We start from the raw sequence: 15,223 nt of genomic DNA, 5'->3' as shown, positions 1-15,223 counted from the left end.
AGTTCAATTTCAGCAGACGATGGCTCTTCTCTGGATAAAGTTCCTAAAATGGTAAAAAGTCTTGATGCTGTAGTTTTTGCAGCTGAGACCCCTTCATCTCCCGGCTTACCAGCAGAAGGAAAAGTGGGGCCTGAGCCCCAGCCTGCAGTGGATGTGGTAACCGGCCCTAATGGAGAGGCAGATTTGAGATCCTCTGCCAGGAAGGACATCAGCCAGGCCGTCCATGGAGCCAAGCCTGCCACAGGTATGGAACATTTCCTTTAATGCTGTGTAGCTTTCCTTTGTTGCTGTGCCTCTAACATTGCATCAGCAAAGGAAGGGAAGCGAGTGCATGGGGCTGCTGTGCAGAGGAAGTGTAGGTGTCTGGGGCTTGCTTTTTATTTCCTTCTCATCTGAGAGAGAAAACTGAAGTTACTTGTTTAAACTTAGAGTTGAAATGTACGGCTCTTGGCTGGCACTCGAGGCCAGGAAAGGACATCATGTCATTTGAAGTAGTGCAGAAGAGTTTCTAGCACATACATCCCATCTGAGAAAGGGATGAATGGGAGGGAGATATTTAGACTCACATATCTTCAAGCAGCATGCTTGGGCCTCAGGGTTTGTTTGCTTAGTGCTAACTCGAGCAATTCCTTCGCTTTTCCCCCTGTATTTTTACTAACACGAAATCACAAGATAGAGCAGCGCAGCCTTACATTTTCTTTCCTCTGCTGAAACAGCTGCCGGTGTCCTTCTGAACTGTGCAAAGCCACTTCCTAATTGGTGGCATTAGGTCATTTAAAGAGAGGGCCAGCCCTGCCCCCTCTGCCTTTTCCTGTCTGCGAAGCTTTTGTCGGTCCCAGCAGCCGGGTGTTTCCCAGTGCACTTCAGCAGGGTGGGAATGCAGTGAGGAGTCAGCTCCTGACTGCTGCCATCAGCTGGGAGGGAGCCGTGTCCCACGTTGGGTGATGGTGGGGACAGCTCGGACCTGCTCCTGTGCTGCATGAGCCGATAGAAAACGTCCTCAGGTAATGCTGAGAGATGGGAAACAAGTGGATGAATTGAAGGAGGGAGAAGGGAGGTTGTCACTGCAGCCTGGAGTTAAATCCATGGGTAAATGTGGTGCAGCTGAGCTTCCCTTTGCATCCCACCTGTTCCGGCAGCTGTTGGATGCAAGCGGCTCAACTTTCTCAGTCTCTGTTTTTTTCTTTTCTATGATATAATTATACAGCACATCTTCTTTCCTAGCACTGAATAAGCAAGCAAACAAGCAGACAGAAAGATACAGAAATGATTTAAAAGACCACATCTGCCGTGATATAAGTCATACAGTTCTAAAGTTGTGCAGGGGTTTCACTGATGTAACGCCGGGAGCTTTTCCTTTGTCTGAATGCAGAAGAGAGAAATGGTATAGGGTAGAGCAGAATAATGGGGGGTGGGGGAAAGGTTTAGTTTGTGGGGGTCACTGTTGGTTCTAGCAAATGCTTATTTGAGTTCTTAGAGCTTTAGAAAGTTTACTTGTCAGGAGAGAATCTGTAAACGTTAGTCAGGAGTTGGCTAGTAAATACTTATGATGATGTAAAGGTGCATCAGACAGCTGCTTTCAGCAAGAAACTTATTCTTGTGCTCTGGCAGATTGACATTTCAATAGGATGGGAGTGGCTGTAAGGCAAACACCTGGGAGTGTTAGCTGGGGGAGCTGCTGGGATTGTACCTCCTTACAGCTCAGGTCTTCCTCTCTGGTTGGGTTCTTGGAGGCATGACACTGCATAGAGGAGCTTTTAAAGGAGAAGGGACTCAAAAACCTGTAAGGCAGTAACTGTAGTAGAAGAAATAATAGTTGGAGACATCAGAGTGGGGTTTGTTGCTGGCACTGCGTACATCGCTCGTGTTGATGTCTGCTCTGTGTGTGGTGTGTTTTGTGTGCTCGGTCCATGGCAGCCATCAGGGCTCTGTGTGAATTCCTCTCTGCTGTGTCAGTGCTGGGGAGTTTTCCCTGCAGTGTGGGGCTGTGTGGGGCATTTTGTGAGTTGCTGGTGCTCAGAATGAATCAAACCTCGTTTCAGTAGGCTACAATAAGGCCTTCTCATAGGAAGTGTGGGTCATGAGGCCATTTCTCAGAAACCCGTGTGGTCAGAGGCTTATTGTCGTGCTAATTTATCAGACAGTCAGCTGGTACTGCTGCTGCCATTGCTCCGAGTCAAAAATTGGACCTGAGGGTGACATGGAACTAGAGCACCTGAGCCCCAGCATGCAGTGTCCTTCCAGTGTTTAAAGCTCTTGATTTTTATCCTGACAATAAAAGGACAGGCTGATCCTACTAGAGTGAGCTGAAACACTAACTGATGCCCTGATAAGGAGCAGTGTTCTTGCCACTCTGCTCAGGACATCACAAAGCTACAGACACTGTTCGTTATCAGGGAGGGGAGTGTAATTAGTGCTTCTCAGATGGGGAAGCAGAAACTTGGTGTTAGTAACTTGTTCAGCTTTATGGAGAACATGCTGTCGGGACATGCTTCTCACCATGGCATTGCTGCGACCTCAAGCTGTTCTCACCACGACTATGATTTCTGCTTCTCTAATAAATGGGGTTCTCAGAAACTTGTGTCATTTCTGAGAGTCTGCCCTTAGCAGCACTCAAACTCATCGTGATGAAATTATGCCAACTTGAGTTACTAATACCGGGTTCATTTGTCAGTAGTGCCTTGCAAGTAATTTTAAGGCCCCAAAGTCAGAAGCAGACGGAAGGCCAATTGGCAGCAGTGGTCACAGCTGCTTTCCAGTGACTGTGGAAGAAACCTCTTGCAAAATCACCTCCTCCAATGGGGAAAAGTCACTACACATGTGCATCTCCCTTACGGTGATGATGTTTGCTGGGTGTTTTTTGAAGAAATGAGAAAGAGTGGAATTCTGGCAAGGTTTTAACCCTAACGTGTGGGTGGCTTTGCCAAATCACTGCGCTGCTCTGCGGGTCGGACACTGCCACAGAAAGAGATAAACTAACTGCTTTGCAGTCAGAAATCCTGTCATTGAAACATCTCTGGCTTTGTCTTAATTCTTCGTGTTCACGTATGTTGTGAGAGCTCTGGGCTTGGGGGAACAAGGTTTTTACTGCTTTGATGTTAATGCCAGGGAAAGGTACACAGAAGGGAAGGAACATTTGAACAATCAGCAGTGACTGATTAAAGCTTTCGTGGTTTTGCTGGTCAGAGAAAGCAGCTGGGGTGGTGTTTGTACCACGGCAGTGGTGGTGAGGAGGGGGAATCAGCTGGGTCTTGGTGAACCCCACCAGACAAGGCTTTGCCCTCCTGGTCCTAACCAGCGTCTCTAAGGCACAGCTGAATTTGTGAAGCTTGTGGCTTTTCAGCACTGGAAATATCAATAGAGAAGGCAAGGCTTGTTTCTTGCAATCTCTTCAGGCAATGGTAGGAAGAAGAACAGCACAAAACGTCAGTTCTTTTACTGGAGGGATGGGATGGGAGCCAAGTGAACACATAGGCAAAGACACGCGGATGTGCTCAGCCTCACCTAGAGCCTCCCGGGACCGCTCGGCGTGCTTCTCCCCTTGTGCTCTTCTCAGAGTTTCCTTCAGCCCAGACACGACAGTTGTTAAAGCCAATAACAAACAAGCAGCAAAGCCGGGAATGAAACCAGATGTTGGGAGTGAAATGGGCTTGTTGAAGGGGTTTGGGTTTTTTTTGTTGGTCTCTTTTTTTTTTTTTTTTTTTGAGACTGGTTTGAATAAACAGAAGAATCTCAGCAGCACTGAAAGAAGCTTGTTTTAAATTGCCTGTGCAAACCCTCTGTTTTCACAGGGAAGTTGGAAATGAAAACTGAAGATGAGGTGGATTTTATGAAAGATCCCAGAGAGAGTGCAGCGCGGGAGGAAGCGGTGAGTGTCATCCGTGCATTGTCACCCTCTGGTTTGTATGTACCTCTTAAAGAAATGCTGCAGACGGTCACCTAAGCTCTGGTTTCCTTCTGCAGCCTTTGCAGGGCTGAACTTTGTCAGTCGTTGTCACGTTTTGTTTCAGCCTTTTAAAAATAGCGTGGGCTTTTTTAGCTCTTGTGTATTTAGCTCTCTCTGGGTGAAACCACGTGTAGGTTGCTCCAGTCTGTGGAGTGCAGACTGACCCCAACGGTTCCTGATGAGGCAGTGCTGTACAGACAGAGTTATGTTCTGAAGAGAAGATGTACTAACAGGAGGGAAAGCCCCGGATTCATCACATAGGAGAAACCATAGGAAAAGGTCGTGTTGGAGATCTGAAATGAGTTGTGTTCTTTCATTGTTCCCCCTGGCCCCTCTGCTTTGCGATAATAATGTAAATACTGGGCTTGACAGGAGTGTGATTCTGGTTTAAAAAGCCCCTAATGTACATTCTGCTTTATCAGGAGCTAGGTTTTTGGTCTCACCTTTCTTAGCTGCGTATGCACTTGTTTCTACATTTCATATGTAGCTTCTTGTTCCTGAAGGAAAGTGTTTTGTAAATGCTGGATTGCTCAGAGCCCGTGTTCTTGCACGTTGCCGCTGAGCAGCTGTGTTTGTGTGTTATCCTGTGATGATGAAGCTGTTAAAAGGAAAAAAAAAAAAAAAAAAAAGCTCTGCAGAGATGAGTTAACATTGCAGGGTGGAGCACCAAAAACTTTGCTCATCCCACAGTAAAGCTCTTTAGGCAGCAGCACAGTCTTGCCAAAGCTTGCAATGAAATCAGGTTTATTTTGTTTTTAACAAGTTAAGGCTTTATTTCTGTAGCTGTTTGCTCAACAAGTTAGCCAGGGACTAAACTAATGGCTTTACAAGGTAAAAGTTGTGTCTGATATCCATTACTGGGATGCGTGCAGGTAAAGATGCTGATGTTATTTTATTGACTCTTTATTAGAGATACCGTGACGAAGGCTCACATGCCTGGTGGGTACTCAGATGTATTTAGAAGATGCGAATTAGAATTGTGGAACAGTCCCCACATTTCATTTCAAGCCTCTGAAACTTATTAAAAGGGAAGAAATGCAGAGTTTGCCTTCCATTTTGCATGTTTGACAAGTGTGTGGAATTTTTTGTCGTCTTTCTTCCCCTCCCCCCCCACCCCTCCTGCCCCGTTGAACACCTCTTTAGAAATCTGGCTTTTCTGGTGCAGGGATGGGAGTGTCAGGGGAATGGAAAGTTTGCTGCAGGACTGACACGGTTTCCTGTTGCTAAGTTCGACAGAAACAAAATAACAACTGCGCTATATTAAGGCCATTTGGAAAAAAAGAAAATGGGTGGAAGACTTATAAATAGAGCCTAATTCACACACGTAGGTTGAGCAGTGAGTGGAGCAGTGAAAGCAGGCATGAAACACGCTTCTCCTGCCCCGTCCTGCCCCTGCTTTATTTAGCACTGACTCTTCTGTAGCCAGAAGTCTTTCAGGTGCTCATTGCCTTCTCATTACCGAGCCATTTTGTGGTTAGTAAAAGTGGTTTTCTGGACGTGTTGCAAATAGAAATGCTCCTTACAGCTGCAGGTATTCAGCAGCCTTCCCCCTGCTTGCAGGAACTTGGGACAAGTTGCTGGGAAGTGCATTAACCCTTGGTTGGTGGGGGAGAGTTTTGCATCATGTTTATAAACGCACAGTGCAGACAGCTGTTTGTACACACGGGCTGTTAAAAGCCATCAGAATCTAACAAGTGAAAGATTTTATATATTGGAATCGGGCTGAATAACAAGAAGATCAAACATAATGGAAAAGAAGAGGGAAAATTCCTTCTTGTGCGTTGCTTTCTGAAAACAGAGAGTTGTCTGGGTTCTTGGTGCCAAGTAGAGTGCTCCAGAATTACATGTATAAGATCCACATGCTTTCCCTGCAGTCTTTTCAGAAGGCTTTGCTTAAGAGAGCTGCTTGTGCATGTCATGGAAAAGCTGCGGCTGAAAACTGTTTAGGAAAATAATGGTTTGTAGGGTTGTAAACATTGAGAAGGGAATAATGGAAAACTGTTTTTTCCAATTTAAACGGGCTTTTAAAGTGTGTGTTTTTTAAACCTCCAGAATGTTTTCTCAGCGGTTGTATTTATTCAGCTATAGAAACTGTACCAGAAACTTCCACGTTCCCTTTGCACTGAGCAGGAGGTGCTGTGAGACCCCAATGCTCCTCATCGGGCTGCTTTGCAGGGAGCTTGGGGGCCTGGGCAACAGCTTGATGAGAGCTATTAAAATCAGACTTCAGCATTTTGTGTACACTTTTTAAGTGTAGAACCTTAACTTTTAAGGGGAAAGCTGATTTGGATTTGTATGCTGCAACATTAAAAGTGAGTGAGAAATGGGTCCTGGTGGCTGCAGTGGTATGAAAGTAAAGCGAGGTGGAATGAGCTGTACCCCATTATTGTTTTCTGCTCACAGAAATCAGTTTTGATGCATTCGTCGCTGAATCTTTGTCTTCATGTGGCAGAATGGATAGTGTTGCACTTTGGGGTTGGTCTGTGTTCCTCTTCCAGCCTGTGGCTGACAAACTGTAGCTGGAAGAGCACAAAAACACAATTAATTGGGGAATAGTCCTCTCTTGCATAGATTTCATTACATAGATCCTACTGACTTTAATTTAGTTTCCTACCTTCACCACGTGAATTAGTTTGGAAATGAACATCTGTATTTTCAGGAGTTGCAGCTGACCAGATAAACACATCCTTGCAAAATGTCTTTGTGTGGCATGAAGCTTGATCTGCACTCCCAGCTCTCTGCTCTTCCAAGTGCTGCAGTAATAGTGCAGCTTTCTGGGGACAGCTTGCAGTATTTCAGTAACGGTTTGGAAGAATGAAGTGTGTTTATAAGACTTTTGGATGACATCAGGTTGGGAGGGGTTGCAAACACTGGGGAGAGCAGGGTTAGAGTTCAAAGTGACCTTGAGCAACCAGAGGGTGCATCCAGATAAGAGATGAAGACAGATACAAAGTGTGCAGAGAAGAAGTCAAAATATTCGTTTTACTAAGTCAGGATTGCTGGAGAGTGATGAATAGAAAATGACAGGACTTTTAGAGGGCTGCAAATGAAGCATGGACCGTCAGTGAGAAGCTGTTGTAAAAGAGACAGATGTTGTTTTGGGCTTCTCTGAAGGACTGTCATCCTAAAGACACAGGAGGTGGCTTATGCATGGCACTTTGCAGTCCTCACCGGTGCCATCAGATGCAGTTCTGTGCCTTGCTCCAAGGAGGACTCAGGAGTTCTGGAAAGTGTCCAGAAGGAAGATTGAGAAACATGAGAAGAGCTTGAAAGAACTCACTTTGTTCAGTGTAACTAAAAGAAAACTGTTGTGCAATCCAGCAGACTTCCAACATGTTAAAGTCCTAGCTTTGCATGCCAGCTTAATTTACTGATTGCTAATTTGCCAGAATTATTGATATATTGGGAAAACTTCCTGTTGTCATCATGAAACTATTGCAGGACCACCTAGGGGGGATAAGAAGCCTTTTCTGGAAGTGGTTACGGATGAAACAGATGACCTTCAGTTGAGGCAGAGCCCAGGTCCATCATTGTTCATTGCTTTTGATTTGTAGGACCTTGGGTTTTGTGGGCCGTTTTATAATTTTTTCCCTTTCTTTCATGCAAGGTTCCTGTATGCTTCACCTGCATGCACTGGAGGTAGGAAGAGGGCAAGGGATGGGCTGGGTGGCAAAGGGCTTGTGGGTGACAGACTCACACAGTGGGAGGTGTAGGGATGGGCGTAAAGTGTGAAGGATCCTGAGCTCTGGCCTTCTCCTTGCTGTAGTCTAATCTCTCATCCCTGGTGTCAGCGTGGAAATGAGGACCATCATGGGCAAGGTGTTGTATGGGGTCATCCCCTCTAGTGGCTGCTGCTGTGTGCACTGAAGCCAGTTGTGTGCATGTGTACGTCTGTCCATATTGATGTGTCTGTCCATACCGTGCGACAGTCCACAGCTGCATGGTTGTAAGCTCCTGTGTCCCAGAGGCTGTGCAGAACAGCACAGGAAGGCTCCCAGCAGCGTGGGGAACTGCAGACCGAGTGGCTGTAGTGCTGGAAACAAATCAAAGCAGGGTGCCGTGGTAGAAAGCGCAGCCCTAACAATAGGCTGTGGCCTAGTCTGACTCTTCAACATCACTTGTGTAACTCTCTCCTTGTAAATATGTACTGTAACTAGAGTAAACATGGGGAAAAGAAAAAACAGCCAGAAAGGAGCCTGCCCAAAGCCTGGCATTAGTGACACAAAAGCATCGGTCAGGGCTTTGGGCTGGCCTTCTGCAGGGCCCTTTCTCACACCCACTGGCATCCTGTGCCTGTCCCAGAGGGCTCGAGAGGGTTGGGAGGAATTTAGGTCAGATGCTCACCCCTGTGTTCATGGCTTTGCAGAGCAGCCCACCTGCTGCTGTGGGCTGCTTCTGGTGGGCTGCTCTCTGCACTGCTGCATAAGATGTTGATTTCCACAGCCCGTGTTGTGCAGAGTCAGAAAAAAAAAGAGGAAAAAAAGCAATTCAAAGAAGCTTGGGATTACTGATCGCCTTTACTATGACCTTTACTTTTACTTTTCTTTGAAACCTGCAGCGGGAAGGCTTTTATACAACTATTGTGGCTGTGATTTTGTCCTCCACTTTATTTCTCTGAGAGGTCCATTTCCATTCCTTTTTGTCCTGAGCTCTGCTAATCCTCAGCACGGATCAGCCCTTTCCAAGTTCAGGCACAGGATTTGTGGATGTTAGTGAGAGAAGCAGGAAGGCAGATGTGTGAAATCTGCGACTCAATGCAAAGATGCTGCCTGCAGCAAGCAGGAAGGGGCATCCTTCATGTGCCATGTGGAGGTTATGAGTTACTTCTCATCCCCAGCACCTTCCCCTTCAGTCACTGCAGAATCTCCATTATTTCACAAGTTTTAAAAACACAGAGCTAAAGGATTTCCTCCATAGAGAAAATCCTGGTTTTGGAGCATTCTTTTTTTTTTTTTTAATGCAACCATGGGTGTATGGGCACGTGTAATAATGGATGTGTAAGAGTCTAACTGTGGCAAAGCAGTGCTGGCAGTGAGTTCTGTACCTTGAGGAGGAAAATACCACTCTGTTTTCAAATGGTTCAGTCTCCTGTATCACATGGATTCTCTTATTTGTGTTTGAAATCCCTTAAAGTTTTGTGGTGTAACTGTTGTATGGTAGACATGGTTACCACACACTGAATTCCTAGTCTAAATATAGAGGAAATTAAAATGATAACATGGGAGACCAAACGTAGACTGCATTATTATGATAAATGGGTATTCTAGTGTATCACATCACTCAGTTTTTCCCCTTCTCAGCATACCTACCCTGCTCCATGCTGCTGTTTTGGAAGTTTGCAGTTGGCACCCTGCGATGCAGAGAAGACTGCTATAAACTGGAAGCAAACACATGGAAAAGAGACTCCTTCCAACTCTTTGCTCTGATGGAAGAGCCATAGGTGTGATGCAGGGTTTAGAAGATGAGGCTCATCAAGTTGAGACTGCAGGAATGACAGGGATGAAAACGTTATTTAAGTAACATACTTTAGGAAAGGATGAGCTCTCCGTTGCTTGAAGTTTTCCATCAAGAACTGGATATCCTACGGAGCGATAAACTGCAGATGTGAATGATCTGCCAAGGAAATGTTGAGTTACACTGTGTTACATGGAGGTTTGGATGGGCAAGATGTTTGCATGTTGTCTCCTGTCTTTAAGATCCCTCTTAGAAGACTGACCCCAGCAGCGTGATCAGAGAGCACTCACAGGGACACAGGTGAAGGATTACAGTCCCCAGTATCCAGGCATGGCATTTTTTACTTAGTTTTCCAGCACAGATGAACAGATTGGTGTGAAGAAAGGGAAAAGGGTAAAGAATAAATAAGAGAGTATTGTATTCAGAGCTAGAGTGCTGATCAGAAAGAATACTTCTTCTGTTTAAGTATTTCCACTCATGCAGTGTGAATTGTTATGAAAACATATTTGGCATTTTACCCAGTACTGTTAAAACTCTCTCCATGGAAACATGAAGTAAAAGGCATTTTGCCTTGCAGTAGTTGCACAGATTCCCCTTTCTGTTATCGTTTTCAGTCTTTTTTTCCCCTACCCTTTTTACGTGGGTTAGTCTTCCCTTATATCCTTTTCAAGCAGAGGTAGAAATCTTGAATTCTTTTCCTCCAGTGTGTCTACTGTTACTGCTTTGCATCATGTGTACGTCTTGTGAGGCCCCGGAGGACTCGACTGTGTCACAGGCTGCTGCTGAAACACCAGATGAAATAAAAGCTTCAGTGATGCAAAATGTTTGTCTTTCCACACAGTGTCCTTCCTCATATTGAGCAGCTTTGCTGTTTTCAGGCTGTCAGTGACGTCTTTCCTGCTGCTTTTTGCCTTGTCTACAAGCATGGTCTGCGTGTACTCTGGTGCAGAGCAGTAGCACAGTAAAATCTGGCATTGCATTAATGATGGAGTGAGTTTTCAGCTTGGGACTGCAAAACAAGAATAGATGATGAGTGTTGCAGTGGATTAGAGTATCTTAGGTCTATACAGAGGTGCTGGTAACAAAGCATATCATACCTGCAATGAAAGGCCTTCCCTGGCATGGAAGGGATTGGGTTTGGCTGAGCAGGCAGCTGCAAGGCAGAGCACAAAATCCCAGCAATGGGGCACTGCATCTGCATTTGCTCATAGCCAGCCACAGCTGTCCTTACTGACATGGCTGCAAATCCATCAGTGCCTTCAAGGGAAGAAAGCTCTCCAGTTTTGGTTGAGTGCTTGCAGTTGCAAGAGGCAATGTCTTCAAATGCAGATGCTGTAAAAAAGCATGCAGAGTAGCAACATTTTTGTTGAGGCCCTGGAGCAGAGGGACATTGGGGACAGAGGTTCTTCTCTCTGTCACTCACCTGCCATCGCTGCGTTGTTGGTTTTGCTCCTGTGGTCTGCATTTTGGACTTCGCCTTTGGGAAAAACATACCACAACATGGAGGCTATAACAAGCACAGAGCAGAGCTTGCAATGGTTTAATAAAATAAGCTTTATCAGCTACACTGAGAAGGCAGGAGAAAATCCTAAACCAGGCTTTCTTTTGCACTAACCTTCCAGCCAGCAAAGTTCTTGTCCTTCAACCTTCCTGTTCTGCTTTGATTATGGATTAAATTTATACCTATATAAGCACATATTTGATGCCACCATTTTTTTTTATTTTCTCTTAAGCAGTGGTGAACTTAGCTACTCCCTCCCTTCATTCTGTGTTCATCATCTTTGTGCCAGCAATGCACTCGGTAAAAATGAAGGCAGTAGCTGTGCCCAAGAGACTAGAGCAGAAGATAGGGCCAATATTTCTGGGTTATCTTGTTTGCTTTCTCTTCTGTCTGTGCAGTTAAAGTTGGAGTGATTGTTACTAGCTCGTGTTTAACCTGAGTTAACACTGCTGTTATTTCAGATCTGGAAAAGGACCGGTGCTTGGCTTGTGACTGTGTCAGCCTAGTTAGATAATGCTTCTCCCTTGATTTATGCCCTGATACCATTGCAGTCACAACAATAATAGTTTCACTTTATTTATGCACTTAGCTATGTGGAGGCACGTTCCACGTGCAGGAAGCACGGCGACCTTTGTCAAATACAGCATGCCTCCCTGTCCTGAAGCATTTGCATCTTCTGTGCTGCTATGGGAGGAGCAGCACTGTTTTGCAAGTACTGTGGCACCAGATCTGCTCACCTCATTGACAGCCGAACGTGTTCTCCCTTCCTGTACGTTGGCCTGCCAGCTGGTGAGATAACAGCAGGAACGTGAAGCCTCACCCTCCCTAACTCATTAGTCTGAGCCCTGGTACTGACTCTGCTTAGCATCAAGTGACATGTTTTTGTTCTGTCTGAGACTGTGCTTACCTCCATAAATCACGAGAAGATCATAATCCTAACTTACTTGACTCTGAACTTTTGCTTAGTTTCTTGACACAGCTGGATGCATCGAATGCCCAGAAGTGCTCGAGAGGGCTATTGTTTCCAAAGTACACATTTTCAAAGTCCAGAGGTGCAGTTTTTGTGTTGCTTTCGATCTGAGCTTTTGTTTTGGGGAATTTAGAAATCTTCTCAGCCCTTCCAAAAAGTTACCTGGCAGATTGCAGTGACTCTTACCAAAGACGTGAACCACCCGTCTATGGCTGATAAAGTCTGCTGAAATAACAGATGTGTTTCTTGATATTTTGTTTCACAATGTAGTTATTTAAAATAAAGAAGAAAAAAAAAGATAGGTACTGAGCTCTTTTATTATAACAGAGTGAGGAAGTGCATTCTTAGCTGTTTGACCAGAGAGAGGTGGCTGTGTATGAGAGGAGCAAGCAAAGAGCATTAATGCATCTTTTTGAGCCTTTTGAGTGAGTAAGAGCTTGCACCACTGTCAGATATTCCCACCTCCAGATACCTGAAGGGGCTCTTGACTGTGAAGGCTGGGATCCATAGTATTAAAAAGGGAAGAGGAAAGAGAATGTTGGAGAACAAGAAACTGCAGCCTGGGTTTTGATTTGCTGGGCCCACAGTTGACTGCAGTAATGCCCCAAGACCCGTCCTCACAGTGGCTTTGGCTTTAGGACATTTTGCAGCCTCTGATTTTAATCGCTCTTTGTTGAGAGAAACCTCTATAAACGTTCATTGTTAATAGCCAGATATTTGAGGGAGAGTGTTTGATTTGCTTGTCAAGGCTTGTTTATGACTTGTTTGCTATCTCTGAGGAAGCTGAGGTTTACTTCTTATGTCGTAAATGAAGCAAAAGGCACCCAGAGCAGTGTACACGAATCCTCCGTCTTTGTTATAAATCCAAGTATATAGACTAAATAAATAACTTCTTTCTGGGCTTGAAATCCTTACAGTGCACCAGACAACAAAAATTTGCGTTTTGGAGTAGCTCCTAGAATTCTTTAAAGCTGAAATATCTCCTCTGCTCGAGAACCTGGGGCTCTTCCTCCTGTAGAAAAGCAATGGTTATTTAAACTGGCTTTCCTTTGGCCTGGCCCCTTGGGCAGGAGTTGGCACGATTCAGTCAGTACCCACTGGGATGTAGGAGCGTGTGGCAGCAGAATATGAGGTTCTGAAGGTAAGGCTAAACAAGGACTTCTTTAAAAGAGCAAAGGGGAAAATCTGTGCTCTCGAGATTGCCTTTCTTGGCTCTAGTAGGAAACTTAGTGTGCTCGATACACTAAGAAATGATTTTTAGAGCAATTTAGATGCTTTTTAAGTTATTTCCTTCTCTTTCCAGAAAACGGAATTTGATATAGAAGCATACTGTTTCGAGTAGCAATTGAATTAAATGCTTAAAAATAGGATATTTTGGTTTGGTTTAGACTTTTTTTTTTAGGTAGGCATTAGTCTCCCAAGGAAAGTACATTCTGTTTCTTTGCATGTCTTCTTATGAGCATTGCATGTTCCCTGACTGGTAAGTAGTGCTGTCTGGCACACAGAATATGTTTTGGCAGACTGGCTCTTAAAGTACGTGTTATCTTTTACGGAGGACATCGGCTGAGGTCTGGATCCCATACTGGAAGAGCAGGAGGGAGGCAGGACAGATTTGGGGTTAATTGTGGAACATTGCTGGAAATGGAGGAGCAGCCAAAGAGACGGGCAGCAGAGCGTGCTGCGGTGAGGGTTTGCTCCTTGCTACAGGACAGCAAGCAGCCACAGCAGTGGAGGTGTCAGAACTATCCTTAGGTATATGAGTGAGATAATGTGTGTCTGAGAGCTGTGTTTCTTCATCCGAGGATGGTGACCAGGACCAGACCCGATCATCCTTCTAACTTGGAGGCACTGTGACTATTTTTCCCTGACCTCCCAGAGAGGAGAAGGAGAACAGGGCACTGACTGCAGCTATTACACAGACAGAAATCATGGAAGGAGCCCAGCTCATTTTCTTCCAGTCTTACCTTATCACCTAGCCAAAGAAAGCACGAAATAACAGCGGCTCTCGAGAAAGTCTGAATCGTTTGCCTGTACTGACAGATGTTTCTATGAGCTATTGATTTTTAGGTTGTCACAGCTCAAAATACAGGACAGGGTGGAAAAGGTCAAAAGGGTAAAATGCATTTAGAAGAATTTTCTCTACTTATGAGAACTTTGTAAGCTGTCGGTGAAGCTGTAAACAGAGCTACATGAAGATATATACATCTTCTAGTTTAAGTTGTGTCGTTTTGCTTGTTACTGGCTGCCTGGGTTAACAAAAGAAAATATTTTTCTTTCAGTAGCGCTCAGATCTTTTTCTTGGTATTTTTTCTTATGCGTCTGCATTAAATAAGCCCATTTAACAAAACATGATCCTCTTATAAACATGGAATAATGACAGTATCCCACATATGGCTTTCATTAATTTTGCATGTTTTGAAGTTGCCTTTTTTTTTCTCCTGAAGGCTAACTTCAGAAACAGCAGAGATTAATGCTCCTTAATGGCCGAAATGACTCGCTGAGAAGTCAGCAATTCTAACTCGGGGTAGGAGGAGCTTCTCGTTAAGGTTACTTAACCTTTTTGTGTTAGAAAGGATATTTTCTGTACAGAACAGTGCTGTATAATGTGCCCTCATCCTATTTTATCATTACTAGTTTGCATCGACTGGATGGGCATCACCTGATTATCTGCAAGCATTCTTGCTTCTGAGTCCTGTAAACGCTTTGGATTTTAGCCTGCCGACAACTGTGGGACATCTCCCCCTTTTTTTCCGAAGAAAACAAACCCAACCCCTTCCTTGCATTCAATGGGAGGAGTTTGAGGTGATCTCTTTTATTCCAGAGCATTCTGCCCTGTTATTTGCAGCACCACAACCTTTGCAGCTCCTGAGGTAGCCAGGCACTAGGACATCCAGATACATGGAATGCTGTTGTTTGACATTTTTGTCCCCACTTATCACTGGATTAGGTTTATGGATTAGGTTTAGGGTTTTGGATCCATTATTCCACTTAGGAATTATACCTGTAACAACAAACATTCCTGCAAAGGCATCTTTGAAAAGCAGATAGAAGAGATGTAGTGTATGTTAGTTTAAAACACAAGAAATAAATATTATAGCATTTTTTTGTGAATGATGTTACCAGCTGAGAACATTCCATACTAATGCTTAGGTTTCAGCATACCTAGCTGATAATTAGAACTATGTTTGATGTTCTGAAATTTACTTTCTAAAATGGGGTTACTGAGGAGCACATGCAGGGTGTAGCAGTGCTTATAGCAGTGTCTGAACAGAGCAGAGCAGGCTTTTGTTTGTTGACCCAGTGTATCCTTGTGCTTGTATAGCCATCTTCAGACCAGAGAGATAAAAGTAGG

The 15,223-nt window shown here is 44.6% G+C and overlaps 1 protein-coding gene across 1 annotated transcript in view; it reads left to right on the top strand.

Annotated features, from left to right (window-relative positions):
- AKAP13 (A-kinase anchoring protein 13) overlaps nucleotides 1–15,223 on the top strand; it is an 81,534-nt gene that overhangs the window by 2,204 nt on the left and 64,107 nt on the right. Inside the window, exons 2-3 of the mRNA XM_065734005.1 lie at nucleotides 74–244; nucleotides 3,792–3,868. Coding sequence (XP_065590077.1) covers nucleotides 74–244; nucleotides 3,792–3,868 — 248 coding nt within the window. The remainder of the gene's footprint in view (nucleotides 1–73; nucleotides 245–3,791; nucleotides 3,869–15,223) is intronic.

Source organism: Cyrtonyx montezumae, unplaced genomic scaffold (assembly GCF_038088225.1).
Source record: "Cyrtonyx montezumae isolate F1298 unplaced genomic scaffold, pur_monq_1.0 scaffold_17, whole genome shotgun sequence".
NCBI lineage: Eukaryota > Metazoa > Chordata > Aves > Galliformes > Odontophoridae > Cyrtonyx > Cyrtonyx montezumae.
Note: the sequence above shows the minus strand (reverse complement) of the source record. Positions and strands in the feature narration are given on the sequence as shown.